The 23,616-nt window shown below is 37.3% G+C and overlaps 1 protein-coding gene across 6 annotated transcripts in view; it reads left to right on the top strand.

The window, feature by feature from the left end:
- rap1gap2a (RAP1 GTPase activating protein 2a) overlaps window positions 1-23,616 on the top strand; it is a 94,952-nt gene that overhangs the window by 42,667 nt on the left and 28,669 nt on the right. For 2 of the 6 annotated variants that reach the window (XM_052107724.1, XM_052107723.1), the window contains 2 exons: window positions 18,627-18,711; window positions 23,312-23,347. In XM_052107724.1, the coding sequence (XP_051963684.1) occupies window positions 18,627-18,711; window positions 23,312-23,347 (121 nt within the window). Of the gene's footprint in view, window positions 1-18,626; window positions 18,712-20,406; window positions 20,561-22,382; window positions 22,454-23,311; window positions 23,348-23,616 lie in introns of those variants that run through there. The other 4 variants (XM_052107727.1, XM_052107725.1, XM_052107726.1 and 1 more) reach the window with 4 other exon arrangements.

Genomic DNA, 23,616 nt, shown 5'->3' with positions numbered 1-23,616 from the left:
GTCATTGTATGAACAAATGTATGTATTTATTGTCGTCCCACACCGTGCCGGAGTGGGTTGTAATTGGGTCAGTATAAAGTGAAGGACAGATTCTTGTGACGCAATTAAAGGTGTGCTCATTTGTAACTTCACAGCCTGTCAAATAAACCACTCTGTCTTCCTTGTCATACTACGCCTACAAAGAATGCTTTGTTTCTCTAATGTTGCTCTTTCATAGTTCAGGAATCTTAATGGTGTTCTTTATGTGTCATTGAAGTCAAGTAATTTATTTTTTGTATGGCACTTTCACAATACACATATTTTCAAAGCAGCTTTGTAGAAAGTAATGCCATAATGTTTTTTTACCATGTGAACAGCTTTATAGAAATCAAGCTAAGCATCAACTTTGTCTCAATTGTTTTCCTTTAAATACCTTAGGGTAAGACATAAATTAATGTAGATAAATAGTTCAGAAAATTTGGTCTTGGAAGAACTTGATGAGGCATTTTTGAGTTCAGATTGAGATCTCGGACTTTGATTGCATACTTTGGTGTCTTAGCAAATCTGAGACATTGTTGACATCTTTTCTGAAACTCTAGAGTAGACTCTGGAGTGGACTAGATTCTAATAAGAAAAAATATGGCCAAAATGTGTCTTTGCTCTCCATTTAATATCATTGATGGTGAGAAACAATTGAAATATTAAGATCTCATTTGTAATTTTTCTTTCATGTGTGGAGGCAGTCCATAAGGGAATGTACAAAGAGTTTAAAACAAACAATGTGCATCCCTATAAAGCAAACAAAGTGTAAACAAAGAGAAAGAGAGAGAGAGAGACAGAGCTAGAGCTAAATAGTTTTCACCATACTCCCCTAGTCGGAGTCAACCAGATCAGATCTTATATAGTGCTAATCGGTTAATGAACTATCATTTATTTCTAGTCTGACTGAGCTTCTATAGCTACTGGCTGTTCATTGTATTTGTGTTACACCATATTAGCTGGCATGATTATCACCAACAGTGGCCCTAGTGTACACTTTGTCTAATCATTAATTAAAAACAGATTTGACTGCATAAGTACATACAAATACACATTCATACACACACTATTTCACACAGGTGTCACGAGGCTCAAAACCGTTTGTGTTTCCAGGTGCCATGTGCCATATGGGGTCCCATTTGCATAGATCACATCGATAACTGGCATGGTAATCCACTCAATGTGAGGTGACCAAGCTTGAATCACTAATTTCATTCACTGTATACCAGCTCTGTCCTGTTCATTGGCTCACATTAGCACTCCATGAAACTCTAGAACTGTCAGGCTTTTCAATTCTTTTTTAATATTTGTTTGAATAAGTCTTAAGCAGTACACAGTTGTAAACATTGTACATTAAATCACCTTGAATGCTGCTTGTTCTAATGGCAATTAGAACTTTAGGCTTTCAGTGAAGGTTATTGCATGCTCATATTTTTAATGAAGGGTTGATTGCTTGGTAATTCCATTATGGTCTAGTTTAAAATCAAAGGGTTGATAGCATTCAAGTTTGATTCAAAAGGGCTTAATAGAGCAAAACGGCACTTCCGAGTATAATTTGTTCTTCTAAGCTGTTGTTAGACCTGGTTTGGGCAGGAAAAGTAAAATATTTAGGCTCAACAGTGCCCAAGTTAGACACATCGGCTGTTTTATTAGGGTAGATACAGTAGGGTCCAAAGAGTCTGAATCCACTTATGCAATGCTTTTATTTGGCACTTTTGTATTGCATTTGAATACATTTGTCATTATTTATTATATTGTTAGTAGTGCTGTCAGTCAATACATTTTTGAATCTCGATTAATCACTCTAAATATACTTTTTTCCCTGTCAAAATGCATTCATTTCTTTCATAGGAAAGAAAACAACAATATGTAACAATATAGTGGTTTATTAAAATTTTACAAACAAAGCAGCATAAAGAGTATAGAGACACTAAAATAGCACCAATTAAAGTAGCATTAAATGTTTCCCAAAGTCTAAGTGGGGGTTAGACTAATTGAAAGAACTAGTTCCCACATGGGTTGCATTTTCATTGCAATGGGCATTACATTAAATTACAATGTTAGCAATTTTGTTAAAAAAGGTAAATCATTCAAATCAATATGAATCTTTGCTTTTTGAGTCCACAAGTTTGTGCAAAACCTGATGGTTCATGTTATCTCATCATGATTTGAGAATCATGAAGCTTCTTGTGTGCTTACATGGAGGCAAGGAAATAATTTGTACAAAGGAATTAAAATGGTCAATGTCACAATTTGCTTATATTTGATTTGTGACCTAGAAATAGTGCAGAAACTTTGATTTTTGTTCTTCAGTTTAACTTATATTTTTTACATTCCCCCTTCTGTAAATCTTTATTTTATGTGATATTCCTCTTCCATTTAATCTTGGCAAATACTGTGTGATTAGAATGACAGCATTTCTTCTTCAAGTTCATTAAGAACCATGCAAATGTTGTGCTGGTTTCCTGTGTCATTCAGTGCAATCTAATTGTCCCCACCTTTCATCAACACTAATTTCTCCCATGATCCTGTCTCCTGCAGTCACATACACAGCATTCACCTCCTGACTCACTCTGTTTCCATCACACTTGGTTTTCCTTAGATTAGTTTTTTCACTTTTCTCCCATAATTTCTTCACATGTAATTCTTGCCCTGATGAACATCTGCTGTGGCCTTCCATCACCTATAACGTCATCTTTGCTCATTTCAGTGTTTTTCCCCTCTCCAGGTATTTTCCTCTCTCTCTCTCTCTCTCTCTCTCTCTCTCTCTCTCTCTCTCTCCCTCCCTGTTTCTCTCACTCTTGAACTAACATTCACAATCCTGCTCACTATTATTGCACAGAAACGTCATGGCCATTCAAACTCCATAGACTGAATGGCCCTGTTGCTGAGAAAGCATTTTTGATTAGCAGCTGTGTGAAATTAAAAGTAGACTAGGTTGTCTTCTGCCTTATCTCTCACACATAAGCTTGAAATCATTAAGGTCAAAGGACATGATTCAATAGATATAATATGCATCATATTTTTTTATGAGTGTGTGAGCGCCCGCCTGCAACTGTAAGAGCGAGTCATCTTTGAATACCTGGAAAAAACATGTAGCTCATTCATCCAGAAGGGGCCATAAAACAGACCTCTGGCTGTCAGCAGCATGGCAAAGCACACTTTGTAATATACACACATTATATCATAAAACACAGAGTAAAGGGGTCAGATGGCAATATAGTTTGTTGTGGAAGTGACAGATGATTGAATTTGAATGTTCCTTATCAGTCCAGCTTAAAGAGAAACATTAAATGATATGTACCGGGAATATTTTGTTAATGTTCCAAGAACACTTTTTGTATGATTTATAGCTGATACTCATTATTGAAAAATAAACAGTTTTATGTGAGCTGGTCTGTTCTGGGTTGTGCACAGGATGTGTGCGTAGAGAGGTGAGGTTTTGACTACATTGTGGGGACCAGAAAATGGCTAAATATTAAAAATAATATGTTTTGATAAAAGTCTGAAAATGGCAAAATATATCTATGAGGGTTAAAAGATTACATTTAGGCTATAGAAAATATAATTAGCTTAGCATAAAAACAATAGAAGTCAATCAAAAGCTCCCACCATGATAGAAAAATAGACTTGTATAGGTGCATTGAACTGTATAGTGGAATAGATGAGGTGACAGTGTCCCCGACATGGTTGTGTAGAGCCTATTTACAGGACAGTTAAGTTACGCAGGGTATTTTTAGAAATCACCCCTTCAAAACACTGTGGCATGCTCTTTGTCTCCAGTCCATCTCTTGATTTAGTGATATGGCCAAATGATTAATGCATTTTAAAAACCCTTGAGGACCACAGGTGCTTTAATAGAGGGAATGATATCAAAAGCCCTGCTCAGTGTCACCGTCTCACCCAACTCTCCTCATGGCCACTGTGTGAGTCTGCAAAAGTCTAAGAACCTATTTATTGTCGGCACACTGAATCTGCAAAAGAGTAACCAAATCCTTATTTCAGATTCCTAAATTCAAAATCTGTTTAGAACCCCTCCCCCCCATCTTTTGCAATAGATTGGCTTGTCTTAAGGTCAATATTAGGTAAAAAATGGCAAAAAACTGAAGATTTAATTCAAAGGTGTACACTACACTATTTAAAGAAAAATAAAAACTGGCTCTAACAAGGACAGAAAGAGATGTGGAAGGCCAGATGTACAACTAAACAAGAGGATAAGTACATCAGAGTCTCTAGTTTGAGAAATAGACACCTCACATGTCCTCAGCTGACAGCTTCATTGAATTATACACGCTCAACACCAGTTTCATGTACAACAGTAAAGAGAAGACTCAGGAGTGCAGGCCTTATGGGAAGAATTGCAAAGAAAAAGCCACGTTTGAAACAGAAAAACAAAAAGAAAAGTTTAGAGTGGGCAAAGAAATACATACATTGACAACAGATAATTGGAAAGAGTGTTATGAATCTTAAACCCATTGAACATTTGTAGGATCAGCTAAACTGTAATGTGTGTGAGACTTGCCCAACACATGTGCCAGCCACATCTATGGCAAGTGCTACAGGACGCATGGTGTGAAATGCCATGTGAGTATCGGGGCAAATTGACAGCTAGAATGCCAAGGATCTGCAAAGCTGTTATTGCTGCATGTGGCAGATTTATTGATGAGAACTCTACAGTAGTGTAAGAAGTTCTGAACATTTGTTTCAAATTGTAATAGTTATTTTTCACGTTATTAATGCCCTGATTACATTGTGATCAGTTGAATGCCACTATGGTGAAAGTACCAATTTTCTTTAAACTCTCTTTTCCTATTTCCATAGCTCCTGTCTTTTTCAAGTTTAATTTATATCCTACAAAGCTCCATACAGATCTATCTCCTCTACTGCAGGTAGTGAAGTTTCTACTTCTGTTAAAAACATTATGACATCATACAATGCAAGTTTATGTTCTTCATCCTCTACTTTAAGACCTTTCACTCTAGAATTAATTTGTATACTTAGTGCTAAAGGCCATATACATAAAGCAAATGTCTTGTCACCCTCTTTAATTCAAATTTCTCTGAAAGAGTTCCATTGGCCCTCACTTTTGCATTTGACTGTATATTTCTTTAACTAATTCAATACAATTCAGATCAAAACCAAATGCTTCGCATGTTTAAAAAATAAAGGGCTATAGTAGATGTCTTTTCAGTATCTAAAGTAATTATTAACATTTGTTGCTTAGTTTTTGTTGCATAATTGATAAGATTAATGACTTTTCACAAATCCAGTCTGGTCTTAATCAGTTATTGTCTATATTATGTTAACAAGTCTTGTAGCTATTATTGGTGTAAACATCTTTTGATCTACATTTACAAGAGATATTGGTCTGTAGGACGAACAGTGTGTGGGATATCTTCCTTTTTTTTTTGGTATTACTGATATAATAGAAGAGTTCCATATCTGTGGCCACTCTCCTTTCTCTAAAATCCTTTGAAAAACTTCAACCAGAATTGGGGACAATAAATCAAGAAATTCTTTATAAAATGTATTTGTAAATCCATTATTTCCTGGACATTTAAAATCTCTTTCTTTGTTATTGGATGGATTAACACCTTATTATGTTGACTTGAAAATGCAGGGAGTTTTAAAGACTTAAAGTAATGTTTCATTTTCCAAAAACAAAAAGTTGGATAACCAAGGCACTCTTATTAATTAAAAAGCCTTTATTATTACATGGCTTAATACAAAAGTTAAAACAGCTCTTCGGCATGAGCCTTTCTCAGAGAGAGTAACAAACAAGCTTCACAAAGATGAGAGTAATATTACTCATTTAGTAAGTCACATGATCAACTATTTTACTAAAGTGTTAAACATTCACTATTGTTACTTGTTTTTGTACTCAAAGAGAATATTACAATTAATACACTAATTATTGTCTAATGCCTCCTTTACCTTCTTTAACTCTTCATAAACCTTTTTTTCTCATGCTCATGTAAATGTTTTAATTTATTTTCTAGGTTTAACTTCTCTCTTTGACCTTCTTTTTCCATGATGCATATGCTATTATCACTCCTCTCACAGTAGCTTTGGCAGCCTACATCAATATAATTGGTGACACTTCTCCATTATTATTTGTTTTATTTTATTCTTAATTTTTTTTTTATCTCTAAGTAGGGAGTTATTAAACCTCAATATCAATATAAACCTCATAGTCTCTTGTATACTCCCAAACTCAATTTCAGTTATCACTGCTGCATGATCTACTTCAGGTATTGGTAAGATTTCACCTAATTTTACCCTTAATACATATTTTTTTTTACATAAAAATATAGTCTAATCTAGAATAAATATTATGAGCTTAAGAGTAATAGGTGAAATCTTTAATCTGCAGGTGCATTAAATGCCACACATCTGTAAAACCCAACTCATCTCACACCTGGCACAGAAGTGTGGCCCCTTTTGTTGATTTATGTTTTCTTGTACTCTGAGTATCCAACTTTTCATTCATAACCAGATTAAAATCTCCCCATAACAGTTATTCCTCTGTTGCTAACAAAGATTATTTTTAAAATAATTTTTTTTAAATCTAACTTTTTCTCAGGGTGGATTGTACACATTAAAGTTATTAATTGTCCTTCTAAATCCCATCTCAATAACACATATCTGCCCTCCTTATCCTTATCCTCCTATATATATATATATATATATATATATATATATATATATATATATATATATATATATATATATATATTAAAATGCATTACATTCTTGTGGCAGAAGAGTTAATCATTGATAAGGCAATACAAAAAAGCGGCTTTAGAATACAATGTATTGTTTAATACCATATTATTGAACATAAGTCAATCATTGGCATACAGTTCACAGCAATCCATTTCACAAGTGAATTTGTCAATCAGTTCAAGATTTATTATGAGGGCTTGTTTAAGGACCTGTCAATGAACACCTGTGTCAGAAATGCTTGTGTAGTGTCTCGGGTGCATTGTGTCATAAACATAAAATATTTAGGTCACTGTGTCAAGTTAAATATAGTTTAATCCCTCAATTCGGATTTGCTCTCCATTAAGTTTTTTGAATGCAAGAACATAACAAATGTCTGTTTTGTGCTGTCTGGTTGTTTTCTTCACTGTATAAACTGCGTGTTGTCACACAGCTGAAATTTAAATTACTGCCCTCTGGAGTAAACAGGTGGTACTACAAGCTAGTATTTCTCAGGAATCTTCTTTATTACAATCTAGAGGCATTGCGATTAATTGCATAATCTCAAGTTATTTTTAATAAAATTAATCACACTGAATTAACACGTTAAATCAACAGCCCTAATATGTGTGTGTGTGTGTGTGTGTGTGTGTGTGTGTGTGTGTGTGTAATTTCTCTGACATTTCTGGAGTACTTCCTATTTATTGGGCTATTTAAGCTATTTGTGTTTAGTCATTATTTTAAATTCCCCCATTTATGTTCTGTTTCTTTTTTTTTCTTCTTTTCCCCCTTCCTTTTTTCTTCTTCCCTTTCCCTCTGTCTAAAAAATATTAGATACATTCTTCTCATATTCATATCAAACAACATAAAAATCTATTATTACTATAATTTCACATTTATATAGTGGAGTGGATTAAAGGTGCTGTAAGCGATTTTTTTTCATGGAAAGGTATGAAAAACATTTTCCTACTCCCTGCAAGATATTAAAGTAATACTGTAAGTGTTGTGCGATATCTCATCTGTTTCTGTGAAAGCTCCAGACTCTGTAAAATCAAACAAAAATGTGTCCGCGGGCCACGGTCACTGATGCTTTCGTCCTGTCAATAATGTTTCGCATTCTCATAGTGTAGTAGTTGCAGCAAATTATTGAGGCTTAATGCCATTTTTATGCCATGTTGCTCATAACAGTTGTCAGTTGAAGGCACTATTTTGCTGCTGTTGTTTTTAACAATGTTTTCTGCATGATGTCGGTCTTAATAAAGCTCATTTAGTATATTTGGAGTGTGGGATTTTGCAAAGAGTGGGTGTAGCTAATTCAACAGCTCAGTCGCATGGCAGTAGAATGGCTAAAATTGCTTACAGCACCTTTATCTCCAGATTATGTTTTTCTGTCTGTCATTAGCTTGTGACTCAAGTCTTTTAAAATAGTTTAAAAGATTAGTTCAGCTTTGTTAATTTTGACATAATTCATTCAGTGACCATTTCTGTAAATTACACTTTTACTGCTGTAGGTGGCAACCAATGAAAGCCTTTTATGTTTTTTGAGTCATTAAAACATTGAGAAAGTCATTCACAACCGAAACAAGTCTAATTATACTTCACTAAAATGTGTACAAAGCTACTAAGAGAATTAAGAGTGTTTAAGCATCATTTGTGTTTCCCCACATATGACAACAAAGCATAGCTTTTAATTTAAAAACTGCTGTGCATGACTAAAAATATAGCAACAATATCAGCCTTTAAATAATTTTAATTGGTTCGATTATGTCCGTAAGTGTTTATAGTGTCATCGGTCACTTTTACTCATAAATAACCCTGCCCCTTTCTCTCTTTGTTATATGAAATTACCAAACTAAGCTGTTGCCCTCCTAATTAGGGTATAGCAATGCCTATGTAATGTAATACCATGGTGTTCTTTGAAGTGTTGTGGAGGACAATGTATATGCCATGGTAAACAAAAATGGTAATCATTCAGAGTTAGATAGATAGACGGATGGACGGACACTGAGCCATAGTAGCGATGTAGTCTTGCTAATGTGTAATGGTGACTGAATGGCTTTATTAATTAAGTTATTGATTGTTTACTGATGGTGGGCAGAAGCTCAGGAGAATGAAATAGATTCAAAGAGTTAAGGGTAACAACTGACTTCCTCTTTGATAAAAGAGTTTTTAGAGATTTATAAGTAAGAGCAAGCCTAAATCATTTATAATGTGTTATTAATTGATTCCAGTGATTGTGTTTGTGCTTCACCAACAGTGAAATATTACTCTTTGGAACTGAAAACAGACTAATGAAGCAACTAGTAGCTTTACACTTGGTGACCTTGAAAGACTTCCTTTTTTTTTTTTATATGGTAATTTTGAATGTATGTTAATTAGTTTTTCATTTTTATTTTGTGTGATCTCTTAGGAAGGAATGAGATTTAATTTGACAAATAGAAGTCATAACACCTTCTGCTAACACAATACCATATTCCTCTAGTCAATTTTAATAACTTTGTTTACTAAAGTTAAACAAGAAAAACAAATTCAACAAATGCTCCAAATACTTTAATTGAGCCTTATTGAATGACTTTTGCTCACTGCCCTGATTCTTATTAGCACAGCAGGGACTAAAAGCAGAAAGGGTTTTAACAGCACACGGTACTGATTGTTCCTTTCATGTGTTAAAGCGTTCTGTTTCAACAACAATTATTTCTTAATTAAATTTAATTATGAGTTAGTCAACATCACACTTTTTGTACAAGGCATGTTCATTTGCTTATGTGTTAGTGTGTATGTGACTGAACGTGCAACTGAATACTGAATATGTCTGTGTCTGTTTGATACCAATGTTAGGGTCTCTGGCATGTGTCCACATTTCTCGATTTCTATAAATAACCTCTATATATCAATGTACAACAGGACACACCACACTGACCACTTTAACTGTTATCTGAGGGAGAAAACAGGATCCATTTTAAAGACACTTGTCGCTTTGCCTCAGTTTATTCCATTCTATTTTGCTGCATCATTTCCTGTCACTGTGGTAAAAAGGGCTTTATTGCTTCCATTTCTCCCTCGCTGATACAAGGCTAACCCTGTGTGTGTTCTCAGTTTAACTGACGAGCAGAGCTTTGACATTGTTATGGTAATCGAGTAACTGTAGTGTATAGATAATGTATATGCCACAGACTCAGGCATGCATAAATGACGTTTACAACAATGAACCTAACAGGAATGTATTATATGACCTTATGCAAGCAAAACAAATAGAGTACAAACTGCCCTTGGTGGGTAACAATGAAATTGCTCCCTGCTTGATATTTATTTATTTATTTATTTATTTTTGTCTAACTGGTAGAATATTTAGTCCATTATTGCAGGGATTTCGCTGCAGTCTTTCATTTGCAATTGTCAAATGGGGAATGGGACTTTCATAAGTCCCATTCCTTGTATCAAGGTCAAAATAACATTTATAATTTGACTTTAATTGCTTGCAGTGACACCATATCTCACACTATATTCTTCTATCCTCTCCTTTTGTCCTCTTGTAATTTGTAAAGGATCATGTTGAGTCAGCTGGTCATTAATGCAATCAAACCCCAATTGACCTGTTTCAGTGATGCCACTTTTTCCTCGAAATGGCCATATTTGTGACATCACAATTGACACCATAGACTGTAAAAAAAGATGGACGACGTACCTTCGCTCTTTTCCATTGGTGAGAACTGAAGCTGCCAGTGTCCCGATATGGCGCTGACATCTTGGGACTTGAGTCTGCGCAGTTGCGATTTCGGGACCAGACCTGTGCAGTAGTGAGCAGGAAGTAAAGCCGTGAAATCAAGGCCCCACCCTCACTCTCACTGAATCAATCGCAAGCACACGCCCCTGCACTTTTGACTTTTGACTTATGTGAAATAATTAATTATAGGAATTTAGATATTAAATTTAAAGCTCCAATCTCCTCAGTCCTCCGAAGATCCCGAAAAACAGTCTGTTGGTGCTTCAGTGACTACTTCGCTCAGAGAACCTGTTAATCACAGCTGTCAATCATGATGTCACAGCACCGTTTTTATAGCATCAAATAACTAACTAAAAACAAACTTATTTTGAAAACAAACACTTGAAATTACATCAACGTGATAAAAACTACAGTAAATGACTGTAGTCTTCTTTGGAGAATCTTTGGAAAAAAGATATGTGAAGTGTAATTTAATTGTTTAGTTGGTCTCACGTCCCGTTGAATAACACAGGGTTTATGACCTATACTAGGACCAGTCACCGGGGGGGCGGGCGATCGAGACATTTTGGCTTCACTTTTGAGGGCTTGTGCAGCACACTTGATTGACACGTGTACAGATAACTGACATGTCTAATAAAATATTATAATAATGTCTTTATGTGAGGAGAAATTGACATGTAATGTAGGAAGTCTCTGTTTAAATTATGCAGACATTATCCAAAAATAACTGACCGCAAAATGCAGTAGTTGACCAATCAAATCAAGTTGTTCAGAGTGTCGTCCAATCAACCGCTATATCTGTATGTTTGTTGTCTTGCTTTCTCAAGGGTGTAATCAAAGCTTGATATATATTGTCAGAACATAAGATAATCATAATCACTGGGCAGATGTGTTTAGTATTGAATCAGGCCTAATTAAAATGGCAGACATACAGTACAGTCTTGTGTTGAAAACATAACCGATGGACACAGAGGACTGGAAATGAGAGGAGACAACATGTGCAGGACAACAGGAGAGATCTCATCTTCCAGGCTTCCCTTAGGAACTGATATGATTTTAATGAGCCAATAACTTTGATTGACTGTGATTGTTAATTGTGTTTGAGGTTCACGTCACTTGGTTAATGGTTAATGACAAAACGACATGATAAAATGGAGTTCCAGGAAAAAAGTTAAATAACTTTATAATCCATAAATCAAAACTGACTTCATAAGGTAAAGTGTGTAATTTATGCACTGCTAGTGGCACAATAATAACTCGAACACACACCCTGTCTCTGGTTGGCCAGACAAAAAGATTGTCCGGCCCCACACTCACGGCGTTGGTTGAGCCAGTGTTTCTATGTCCGGCTGGTCGGGATTCTCAAACATACAAAGCAATGTTTTGAAAATGCTACAGAGCCACAGTGTACACTTTTCAGCTAAATTAACTTATAAATGGCTTATTCATAAGTGTCACAGCATATTAAGCTTACCACAGTTCTTTTATACACTGTTTGAACATGAAATCTTGAATTTCAACACATGCATTCTCAATCACAGTAAGTATTTAAGTACTTTTCTTTACAGTTTCACAGCAGTACTTCAGGTGCCAAGACAGCTCAGGATAGCCGCTCAAAGATTCTTTTATAGTTGCACTATTGAGAGCATCATGTCAAACTGTATTACTGTTTGCAATGAGATCAGCACCTCACAGGACTGCAAAGACCTAGAGAGGGTGGTACGGTCAGCTGAGCAGATCACCAGAGGTGTATTGCCCACCTTATAAGACATCTACATCAAGCAGGATATAGGCCAAAGCAACTTTTAGTACATTTAGGTGCTTGCAAGGCAGCATTGTATTGATATTTGTCAAACATTCTTGTAAAGAATTTGTTCTAAACCCTTAACCCTATGTTTTAAAATTCTGCAGTTAGCCCCTGTCCTGTCTCTGTCCCCTGTAAGTGAGAATGATGCAGTTAGTGATGCCGTTTCCACAGCGATCAGTCTCATTAGCCCAAATAGCTGATTAAACTCCCCTCCTCTACAAATACAGAAAGAGAAGGAGGGACAATTCAAATTGTTTTGGTTGTAATCAACATTATGCCACAAATACAGTAGATTGAGCTTAACTTGTATTGAACCCAAAACGTTCTTTAAATGTTATTTGTAATTGTGGAACTCAATAATGTGTCCATCAAGATATAGTCATAAGAAGGCTTGCATTTGCATGTTTGGTCCATGGAGGATAAATTACTTTTAAAGCACTAATGCACCAGTGATACCAACGTTTTTGACCCCTCACAAATCACAAAATAACTATGTATCAAAATGATCACTATGGCATGTTTAAAATCTCTCCCTGCTCTGATCTGTAGCCGTTGTGCTGTTGTGCATCTGTTTGGCACCCAGATGGGAAAAAGTTGCTGTGCTGTAAAGAGGTGAATTTGGGACACGGCTGGCAGTTTTGAACAAGAGTGGTGTCCTGGCCCAAGGTCTCTCAAGCAGCTACAGACTTAGGTTGAAGGGGTAGATGTTTACTCAGTGTTTCCCTTTAAGAATGGAAAGACTTGCCGCCAAAATCACACATGCCTGTTTGGCTTTTGGACTCTAAGTGAACTGCTTCTACGCAATGGACATATTACAGAAAGGAAAAACAGTATTCACACCATCAAAACACATTCAAAAATGACTTAAAGTGCATTCAAGGTATGTCATATACAACGATCAGCCACAACATTAAAACTACCTGCCTAATATTGTGTAGGTCCCCCTCGTGCTGCCAAAAATAGTGCCACCCCGCAACTCAGAATAGCTTTCTGAGATGCTATACTTCTCACCACAATTGTACAGAGCCGTTATCTGAGTTACTGTAGACTTTGTCAGCTCAAACCAGTCTTGCCATTCTCTGTTGACCTCTGTCATCAACAAGGCGTTTCCATCCACAGAACTGCCACTCACTGGATGTTTTTTGGTTTTGGCACCATTCTGAGTAAATTCTAGAAACTGTGTGTGTGAAAATCCCAGGAGATAAGCAATTACAGAAATACTCAAACCAGCCTGTCTGGCACCAACAAACATCCATGCGATTATCTTATCAGCCAATCATGTGGCAGCAGTGAGGTGCATAATATCACACAGATATGGGTCAGGAGCTTCAGGTTCAAAAAAATTTGGACCGTGGCATGATTGTTGGTGCCAGATGGGCTGGTTTGAGTGTCTTTGGTGGGATTTAAAGGAAGCGGTGGCAGCATAGTAAGCAATAATGTCAATGAGCTAGAAGCACATGAAAAATGTGTTAAGATTCAAATGGAAAGGTGTCAGAAGCTTGAAACACTCACCTGAAACATTTATTAGATGTTAAAAAATACTGACTTTGTGGGTTGAATAATCACTCAAATGTGTTGTGACAGGGCGGAGGATGGGGCCCGGTCGTGATTATACACACCCGGTCACTTATCAGGCTAATTAAGCCTACGAGAGGGATAAAGGCAGACTGTGGAAGGTGGTGCGATGAGAGAGAGATCGTTTACGGTCAGCTGACTGTCATGTGTGTGTTTGTGACATGTGTGTGTGTATACCCCCTTTACACTGGTGCCGAAGACCCGGGAAGGAGGAGGGATACGCTGTAGTAGAGTTCTCGCCACTACCATCCATCCCAACGGAGCAGCCACGGCCGTCTGCTGGGGACAGAGGAGCCCGGCCACCTGGAAGTGGAGGAACGGCCGCTGACCGCGAGGGGAGAAGGGGCTCCTAACCGACTGCCTGGAGCGTTCAGGGCCGCTGCCAGGGGCAGAGGAGTCCCCCACCAGCCACTGAAAACCCACAGGGCTGTGTTCTCAGCCCACTCCCGTATTCCCTGCACACACATTACTGTGTGGCAACACACATCTCCAATGCCATCATCATGTTTGCTGATGAAACAACGGTGGTAGGCCAGATCACTGAAAGTGGTGATTTCTCAGGGACAGCAAAGCATTCTCTGCTGGCCTAACATGCATAATAAATAAAAAAAATTCATGAAGTCACACAAAAATGGTGACACTCAGGGAGATATACAAAGTAAGTGATAAACATTCACTTTATTAATTAATATCGATAAATGAGTTTGTTTCCACATAACATGATTGTAACACAGTTGAAGGATGGGCAAGGAGGAGGCGAGAACCGGCTTGTCAACATAAATTATATTTTAATGAGAAACTTAAACTCAAAAACACATAAACAAACACACATGACGGACATGTCCGTAATTCTCTCTCTCTCGAACCATCGTCACCGGCCGCCTTTATCCCTCGCGCGCCTCATCAGGCTGATTGGGGACCGGCGCGCGATATTCCGACCGGCCCCGCCCCCCTCCGCTCCACAATGATATTAAAGCTTTTTTAACAAACGCCTGCAGAAACAGGTGTATAAAACGTGATAATCTCTTTTGATAATCGAACACCTGAAGGACAAATGATAGCGCTGCAGCATTGTTTATCAGTTGGTTTGCTAGGAGACATCTTTATTGAGAGTCAAACCCCTGCTAAGCTAACGGTAGCATTGCAGTTTTGTTTCCTTACATGTCAACTTCTGAATATTGGGGAATGGAATAATTTATGGTTGGAGATATCAAGTAGCAATATCCCACTTTCTACCTGAATGGAACACAGCATAACCGTGTACCCTGACGAAACAAAATGTATTGCAAGCGACATTTAATCGCAAATATTATTAGATAGATTTTTCCGGGTATTATAGACCTCCTTGTAGATTCATATGAAAAATTATGATTTTTGAATGTCTGTTCGGGAGGCATTCATTTCACAAAAAAGTCATGCTGCAGTTAAATTAGGCTTGCTTAAGCATTAAATGTAATTTCAAGTTCTGATTTTCATGCGTGGACGTGTTTTTAAAATGTCAACTGGTATTACTAGTTAGCTGCGACATAATGTATGATGCCCAAAGGCATAGTGTGTTTTATTCATTGTGAAACAGAGTTTTCTTAATGGCATGAATCACACTGAAGGCCTAGACTTTAAATGCATGGCCCTCCACTGATTACTGACAATGATGAAACAGCCTACAGAGAGGAGGTGCACACTCTGACACGCTGATGCCAGGAGCACAACATCTCCCTCAATGTTGGCAAGACCAAGGAGCTTGTGGTGGACTTCAGGAGAAAAGACCCATCACCATCAATGGAGCACCGGTGGAGAGGGTCAGCAGCTTCAAGTTCCTCTGTGTCCACATCACTGAGGAACTCACATGGTCCGTTCACACAGAGGCCACTGTGAAGAAGGCTCACCAGTGCTTCCTCTTCCTAAGACGGTTGAGGAAGTTTGGAATGAACAACCGCATCCTCACACAGTTCTACACCAGCACTGTAGAGCGCATCCTTACTGGCTGCATCACTGCCTGGTACGGTAACAGCACCGCCCTCAACCGAAAAGCCCTGTAAAGCGTGGTGTGAACAGCCAGACACATCATAGGAGGTGAGCTCCCCTCCCTCCATCACATTTATACCAGGCAGTGTGTGAAAAAAAAAGCTTGGAGTATCATCAGAGACTCCAGCCACCCAAGCCATGGGCTACTCTCACTGCTATCATCAGGCAGGCGGTATCGCAGCATCAGGACCTGCACCAACCGACTTCATGACAGCTTCTTCCCCGAGCAATCAGACTTTTGAACTCTCATGATATAGTATAGCATAGTAGATCAAAAGAGTCAATTCAAGAGTCAATTGTCCAGTATTGTGGTATATAATTAAATACTTTTTTCCTTTTCTTTAGTGACATTGTCTGTCAAATTCAACATGAATTCAACAATAAATAAAGGTTACACAAACATTCAACAATGTCTATGCTTCATATGGATTTAGTCCATAAACATTGATGATGACTCTCTTGTCTCCTTTACAATTCTCTGTATATAAATATTCAACAATTGAAGCTTTTTATAGCCTATATATATTCACCAGATGAAGGAACATAAAGAAAAAAACAAAAAACAATTGGCAGCTATAGGTGTTGATTTTTTACAATTAATCGATACAACCGATATATCGGTCAACCTCATATATATATATAAAATTAAATATTATTTACAGTTGCAGAGAAAAAGTATGTTAACCCTTGGATTTACTTGGATTTATGCATAAATTGATAGCTTTTCTTTTTAAGCTTGGCTTGCATCAAAGTCTCATATGCTTGTGAGATTTTGTGGCTACAGCTCCTTATGCATTCTCAAATGTTAGTGGAGTTTAATGACCCTCTGAAGCGTAATGTAAGTGAAGATTTTAATGGACCCACACTTGAGTCCAGACCATCAGTGGGGAGCCATATTTCCAGACGACCAGAGTTGGACTGCCTGCCTAATTTTAACCTCTGATTCCATGTAGCCCATTTCTCTTGTGTCTTTGCCTGAAAGAACTACTCTTAAAATGTGATCATGTTCCTGCTCCAGCCTTAACTCCTTTCCATACGGCTCGTCCTCCTCCTTATCCCTCTCCTCTATTGCTCTTGTGTGACCTACAGCAGTTTGTCTGCAGGGCCAGCTGCCCTGAATTTGTTCTTGTTATGTCTCTGTGCACATACCGAGATCTACAAGCAGACATAGAGAATTGTTGTTATTGTTTTTTTCCATCCTGTAGTCTTTCACTTGAGTCTCTGGAGGCAAAACCAAGTTCAATTCAGGAGACTCTGTTAAGGGTACTGACCCCTTGCCCTTTGTTTGTGTATATATATGTGTGTGTGTGTGTGTGTGTGTGTGTGTGTGTGTGTGTGTGTGCATCTGCAGTACATCTAATAGCCAGTCTTCTGTTTTAGTGCAAAACTACACCATATCTCTGTGCTGTGCTACAGTGCTTCTCAACCGTTTTTGTTTGAGGATCCAGATTTTACATTGGGCATCAAGTGGTGACCCAATGCAGTAAAAATACAATTTTATTGCACGATACTTTTATGCTTTCGGCAGTCAATAACTTAAATACTGTGGTTGGAACAAACCATATTTATCCTTTTTGCAAGTGGACTATTTTATGTAGTCTTGGTCGTATTTTCCTTTACCTTGCTTAGTTTTGTTCATGGGTTTCAATGATGAGGGCATGTCAAGCAACTTGTCCATGGTGGCATCTGCCTAATTTGGCTAGCTTCTAACAAACGACAGATGAATATTGTTGCAAAACACTGTAGAGTTTGATTGGATGCACAAACTTGGACGTCAACAACAAAAGATAAAGGAATAATTTTTTCCTCTTTTTAAAGTTGATGTATTTGACCCTTATCAGAACAGACCTGTGACCCATTTTTGGGTTGCAAGCTGCCTGTTGTGAAAGTAATAACCTTCAATTATTACCTTAAGGACCTATTTTTGGTTTTGTGGAACGCCCCCCTTGAGTGTTTCACTGCATAAATACAGGACAATATCAGCTTGATCTTAGCAATTTCGTGACAAAGCGCAAACAGCGAGAGAAATGGTGACGTAATCAAAGGTTTTTAAGGTGAATATTTGACATACTTCCATAATCTTAAACATAACCTAAACATGACCAATAGTATTAAAAAATATAAATGAGAGGTGAACAAAACAGACAACCTTTCCCTTTACCAATGGCTAAACCTAACTGATAGTGTTTTAAAAGCAAATTCGCCACGAAAGCATATTTTATGAAGCAAACACATTATTCTGTGTCTTTAACTCTTTTGCTTCATTTTCACTTTCGTTTCAAGCGCACTTGGCTGGGCTCGAGGCTCGGCCTACAAGTCCAAAGTCAAACACTCCATCAGTTGAGCTTGGGTCTGTTAATCAAGCGTTAAATGTATAGTTTTTTAAATGATGCATTAGAGTAAAAGGGCTTTGATATAATAGCATAGCAGTGTGAGTAATAGAGCAAAAAATAAACTGCTGTAAAATCCTAGATTTTTGTGAAAGTGAATAAAAACGTACAGTTGTTGAAGTGCCTCTAGTTTTAATTTCACAAGGAAACTGCAGCAAAATGTAGAAATTGGGACATAAAACTCAGTTTGCAAAAATTTAGTTATAGTAACGTTCATTCTATAAGACTAGGTTGGACAAAACTGTCCTGTGGAACATCTTGATTTCGGCCAAAATATGAGACGTCACAGCTACTGCGGGATAGCTGGAAACCCTAATGTTACTACTTTAGGGCTTAGTGTGCTGATCTGCATGGCTGACTGTGTAAGTATTTGTGTGTGTTGCAGGAAACAAGAGTTGCTAACCAATTCCAGTGTGCCTCTGGGAGAATGTCCACCCTCACCCCCCCAAACTGCACCACCCACCATGAAGGTGAGTGTTTTTTGGCACATATTCACTCACATACACTTTTTTAAAGTTTCATTCATCTTATAGGCACATTTTTGCACTCATTTAACCTCCAACTGTGATGACAACATCAGAGAGTGAGAATGCACTTTGTAGCATGTCATGTAATAGAACCATCCTTCATCTAACGAAGCAATGTGCACTTACATTAACTGTCTGAGTTGCAGACATACACATTTATGTGCTAAAGGAAAGTCTGTGGTAAGGGTATGCAGTGTCAATGAAGGTATGTGCTCTTTGTCTGAGGTCAAACTCATCTCAAGGTTACCTCTAAATGTATTTCTAATTCACTTGGACTGAAAAATCTATTTTCTCAGAGCATTAAGGTCCCATTGAGTTAACACAGTATTGCAATGTCTTTTATATTTACAACATCCTCCAGAGGGCTGAAAGATTTTCTGTCTTGTTTAAAAGTGGAGTTCAGAGATGAATTGTGTGGTGTGAGTGGAGCATAGTTTGTGTCACCTTGAAATTTGGCAAAATGAATATCCATGAAGGAACGAGGGAGAGGTTAGTGTTTATGGAGGAAGGAAAGTTCCTCCATAAACACAAAAAGTTTTACAGGTTAAGGTGTTAGGTTTGATATTAATATGAGAGGACATGATGTCAAACTGTGAGGTCACGGTCATTTTAGCCAAAGGTGTAATTATGAAGATTAATTTTCTTACAGACTGATTAAATGTCTAAAGCACACCAATCAGTGGAAATCATGCTTCAAATTTATTAAGGTCTTTTTCAGGCACTTCCTTAATTATTAGTAAGTAATAATTACCTGGCGTTGGACTTGGGTAATATCAGAGCACCAAACTAAATGACAAATGACTGGTTGATTATGATTCCAGTCTTCTTTATCTAATACAGTGATTTTAATACCTCAAGTTTCAGATAATAGCTTCCCCTATCTTCTAACAGCCTGTTGCAATTTGAACCATTTTATTGATGCTTAGGAACGCCTCCTCGCATTATTATTGCTTATATTTATTATATAATATATTTTTATGGGGTTTGTTTTTACTGTATAGCAATACTCTGACTACCATAGAATTTTGGCAGTGAGTTTTGCACAGACAAGCACCACACATTTTTATTTTATTTTTGCTAAAAATATGCTTCATGTCACTATACATCTAAATTAATTGGTTTTATTCAAGTCAACATTACTGAATCAACCAGGATACATTAGGTTACACAAACAAAACAAATTTTAAGTGTCTGATCAGATAGAAATAACTCTTTCATTAGAGCTTGTTGTTCACACATACATCATGTGAAAAGATCTCAGTTAACACTTGTATTTTGAGTCAACACTATACATTTAGAAAGGACATATTAATCTGTGTGCGTGCATGCGTGTGTGTGTGTGTGCATGTGCATGCCTGTGTCTTTTCAAGATATATATTTATGTTTGTTCTCACAGTTGGTGGCTACTCCCAATATAAACTTTGGGTCTAAAGAAGAAAAGAGGAAAGGCAGCACAGTGAGTGTGTGGACATGATAAGGTCTCTTACACTGTGGCTAAAACAGCTGATGATAAAATATGAAGCAGAACTATCAAAGACAGATTGAAGAGAAAGCAGAAGTATAAAAAATAAATTTAATTTCGACGCACTTGTAGGACCAGTTTAAGGGTGTGTAGATAGCACATTGCCAAGCAGACTTTGTCATCCTCTTCCTGCTTCGGGTCTCTGAAAGTGTTTGCATACAGGAACATTGCTATTCAAAGGAGAGAGAGGTATGCTACCACCTGATCACCTCACCTTGTGAGAGGAAAAAGCAGAGCGTGAGAGGTATAAAGCTGTGTTTGTTTATTGAGGTATGGTTATAGATGAAATGTGTGTGTGTGTTTGTAAGAGGTTTTATTTTGCCATCGGTTGTGTATTGTCTCAGTTCATTCATTTTCTGTCCAGTGTGTCAGAGTGTTACATTGCCAGACTCACTAATTTGGACAGGCATAGCAATGTTCTGTCCATATAGTAGGAGTTAATAATATCTAGTCTTAATCAAGTATTTGTTTATCAGTCAGCCCTGGAAAGAGTCCCATATGTGTACAAGTCAACTGCCTGACTTATTAAAGTAAACAATATTTACTTTTCTCATTTAAGCCCTTTGATACATTGTAAACCAAGATTAATTGGGGTCTGTGAAATTTCAAGAGCTTTTTCTGTAAAGCACAGAATAGTTGGATGTTTTTGTTGTGTACTTCATTGTAATGTGGGTGAAGCCTTTAAAAAATAGTTTGAGAGCTGGTAATCATAGCTGGAATAAGAGTAAAAAGAACAGGTTGTTGTGGTAGATAAGAACTGTCTCTGGATAATCCTGATGGATTTTTTTTTTTCATCTTTAGTTTTCATATTTATTTTGATGTTCTTAAAACTACAGCTTCAGGATGCAGACCAGACAAATCATACCAGGAAATCAAAAGTTCTGTTGCTAAACTCAGTCTATGCTTACTGAAATTCGAGCACTGTGCCATGTTGCCAAAGCCGGAAGTGTTACTGAGGTGAAATGCCCACAGGATTGTATTTTTAGTTTTAAACTATGTAATACTATAAACTATAGCATGTCGATTTCCTGTGTGATAGTATTTTGCTGGCTGCTGACTCATCTGAGATTAGCTTGGTTGTGGACAGGGATGGACTGGCCATTGGTAGCACTTGGACTTTTCCTGGTGGGCTGGCCATCAAGTAGTGGGCCACTCAAAATACTTGTGTCGAAACAGCACTACACGATTAAACTGCACCGCGTATCCGTCGCAGACCGCATTGCGAGAGCAAAGCGGGACCAAAGCTTTGTTTTAATGTGGGCTAAGCCTGGTTTTGGAACAAAAACATCTTATTCAATATAAACTTAATTAGCACTTTATTAGGAACACCTGTACACCTACATATTCATGTGATTATCTAATCTGTCAATTGTGTGGCAGCAGTGCATAAAATCATGCAGACACGGGTCAGGACCTTCAGTTAATTTTCACATCATTCATCAGAATGGGGAACATTTTTTATCTCTGTGATTTCGTGACATGATTGTTGGTGCCAGATGGGCTGGTTTGATTATTTCTGTAATAGCTGATCTCCTGGCATTTCTACGCACATCTCTAGAGTTTACTCAGAATGATGCCAAAAAAACAAACAAATAAAAAAACATCCAGTGAGTGGCAGTTCTGTGGATGGAAATGCCTTGTTGATGAGCGAGGTCATCGGAGAATGGCTGACAGAAAGGCTATGGTAACTCAGATAACCACTCCGTACAATTGTTGTGAGCAGAATAGAATCTCAAAACTCACAACACGACGAACGTTGAGGCGGATGGGCTACAACAGCAGAAGACCATTGCGGGCACTTTATTAGGACCATAGTGTTCCTAATGAAATGCTACGAGTTTGTAAACAAAAAGTTCAGAAGTTCTTTGCATTGCAAAACTTTCAAAACCAAGCATTGTTAGCTTTCTTCCCTTTTTGACTGTTAAGGAGTTGCCCTCGCATGTTTCTGTCCTATATTGATGTTGTGGTCTCAATTCCTCATGGTTATTTAGGCAAGTACAGCACTCCTGGGCTCAACTCTGTTGACTTTGTGAAGCTGAGTTGCCCTTGGATCTATGGCAAGTTAAATATTAACTGGTCAGCATTTGCTTTGATCGAGGGGAATTATTTTGAACAAAATTATAAGTTTTTGTAATCTATCAACTAGCAGGGATCCATGTAGAGGTAAGACAGCATATACATTTCATAGATTCTGGATTCAGCTGAAGCATTGTGAAAGTTAATCAAAAATATTTGAGGGGTGTTTAGAGGCAAATTTATGTTCTTTTGCATTGCCTAAACCACTACTATTTAAGCCGTAATGGTTGCACAGACCATAAACTAAATGCAACTGTGGGGCTGTAAGTTTGATTTAGGATGAGTCAGTTACTGTGGTTTGATAAATCTGCACAGAGCAACAGTTATTAAACATAATTGAACAAGCAATGAGCATGTTGCATCATTGGTCTTGAGTATATCTTAAACCAAATCACATTATTTAATCAGTCATATTTATGATATACCACCCGACTACATGTGTAGTTGTTGAGCTTGTTATAGATACAACCAGGAAGAAGTAGAATATTACAGTTCTGTAGCCTCAAGACTGTGTTAGTTGGACTGGTTTATGTTTGATAATAAGGGTGTGTACAAGGGTTTCCTTCTCTCTTTGTTTGAATTGAACACAGCCGTAAACCCATTCAATAGCTTTAAATCCCTCACAGAAGTCTCTCCTATGGTTTATACAATACCACTTAAAACGTTGGACACATAAATGAATTTGTTTCTCATGATCTTAAGTTACTTTTTCTCTTAAGACATATGCTTGGTAATAATAAAGAATGAGTAGGTGTGTCCAAACATTTTTAGTAACATTACTTGCTTCATTCTACAATTTCCTAACAGATTATGATAACAATGAAAATCCAAAAAGTTAAAAAAAGAAATTGGTTTGATGTCAATAGTAACCCAAAGCCGTGTGTATTTAGACATTTGAATATTTACTTATCTCAAATGTATTTTTTTTGTTTGTTTTGTTTTTAGTCTGCAGAGTTCTTCGACATGCTGGAAAGGATGCAGGTAAGACTTCTCCCTCCATTAAACCTAGTTAAACAAGCGGCCTTCCAAGAGTGCTGATACTGTGTTATATTTGTGCTTGGCAACAAGCAACTGTTGATCCTTCTTTGGCTTTTTTAAACAGTTTTCAAGTGGCGATATTGTGTCTAAAACGCAAGCTTCTTAAGAAATAAGTTGTTAAAAATACAGTTGTTTAAAGGGAATATTGCACCTGCACTTTTGGATGAACTGTCATAATTTATTAAGCCTTATGCTGTTCAAAACCCATATGA

This window comes from Xyrauchen texanus, chromosome 36 (assembly GCF_025860055.1).
Source record: "Xyrauchen texanus isolate HMW12.3.18 chromosome 36, RBS_HiC_50CHRs, whole genome shotgun sequence".
Taxonomy (NCBI): domain Eukaryota; kingdom Metazoa; phylum Chordata; class Actinopteri; order Cypriniformes; family Catostomidae; genus Xyrauchen; species Xyrauchen texanus.
This window is presented reverse-complemented; position numbering and strand designations above follow the sequence as displayed.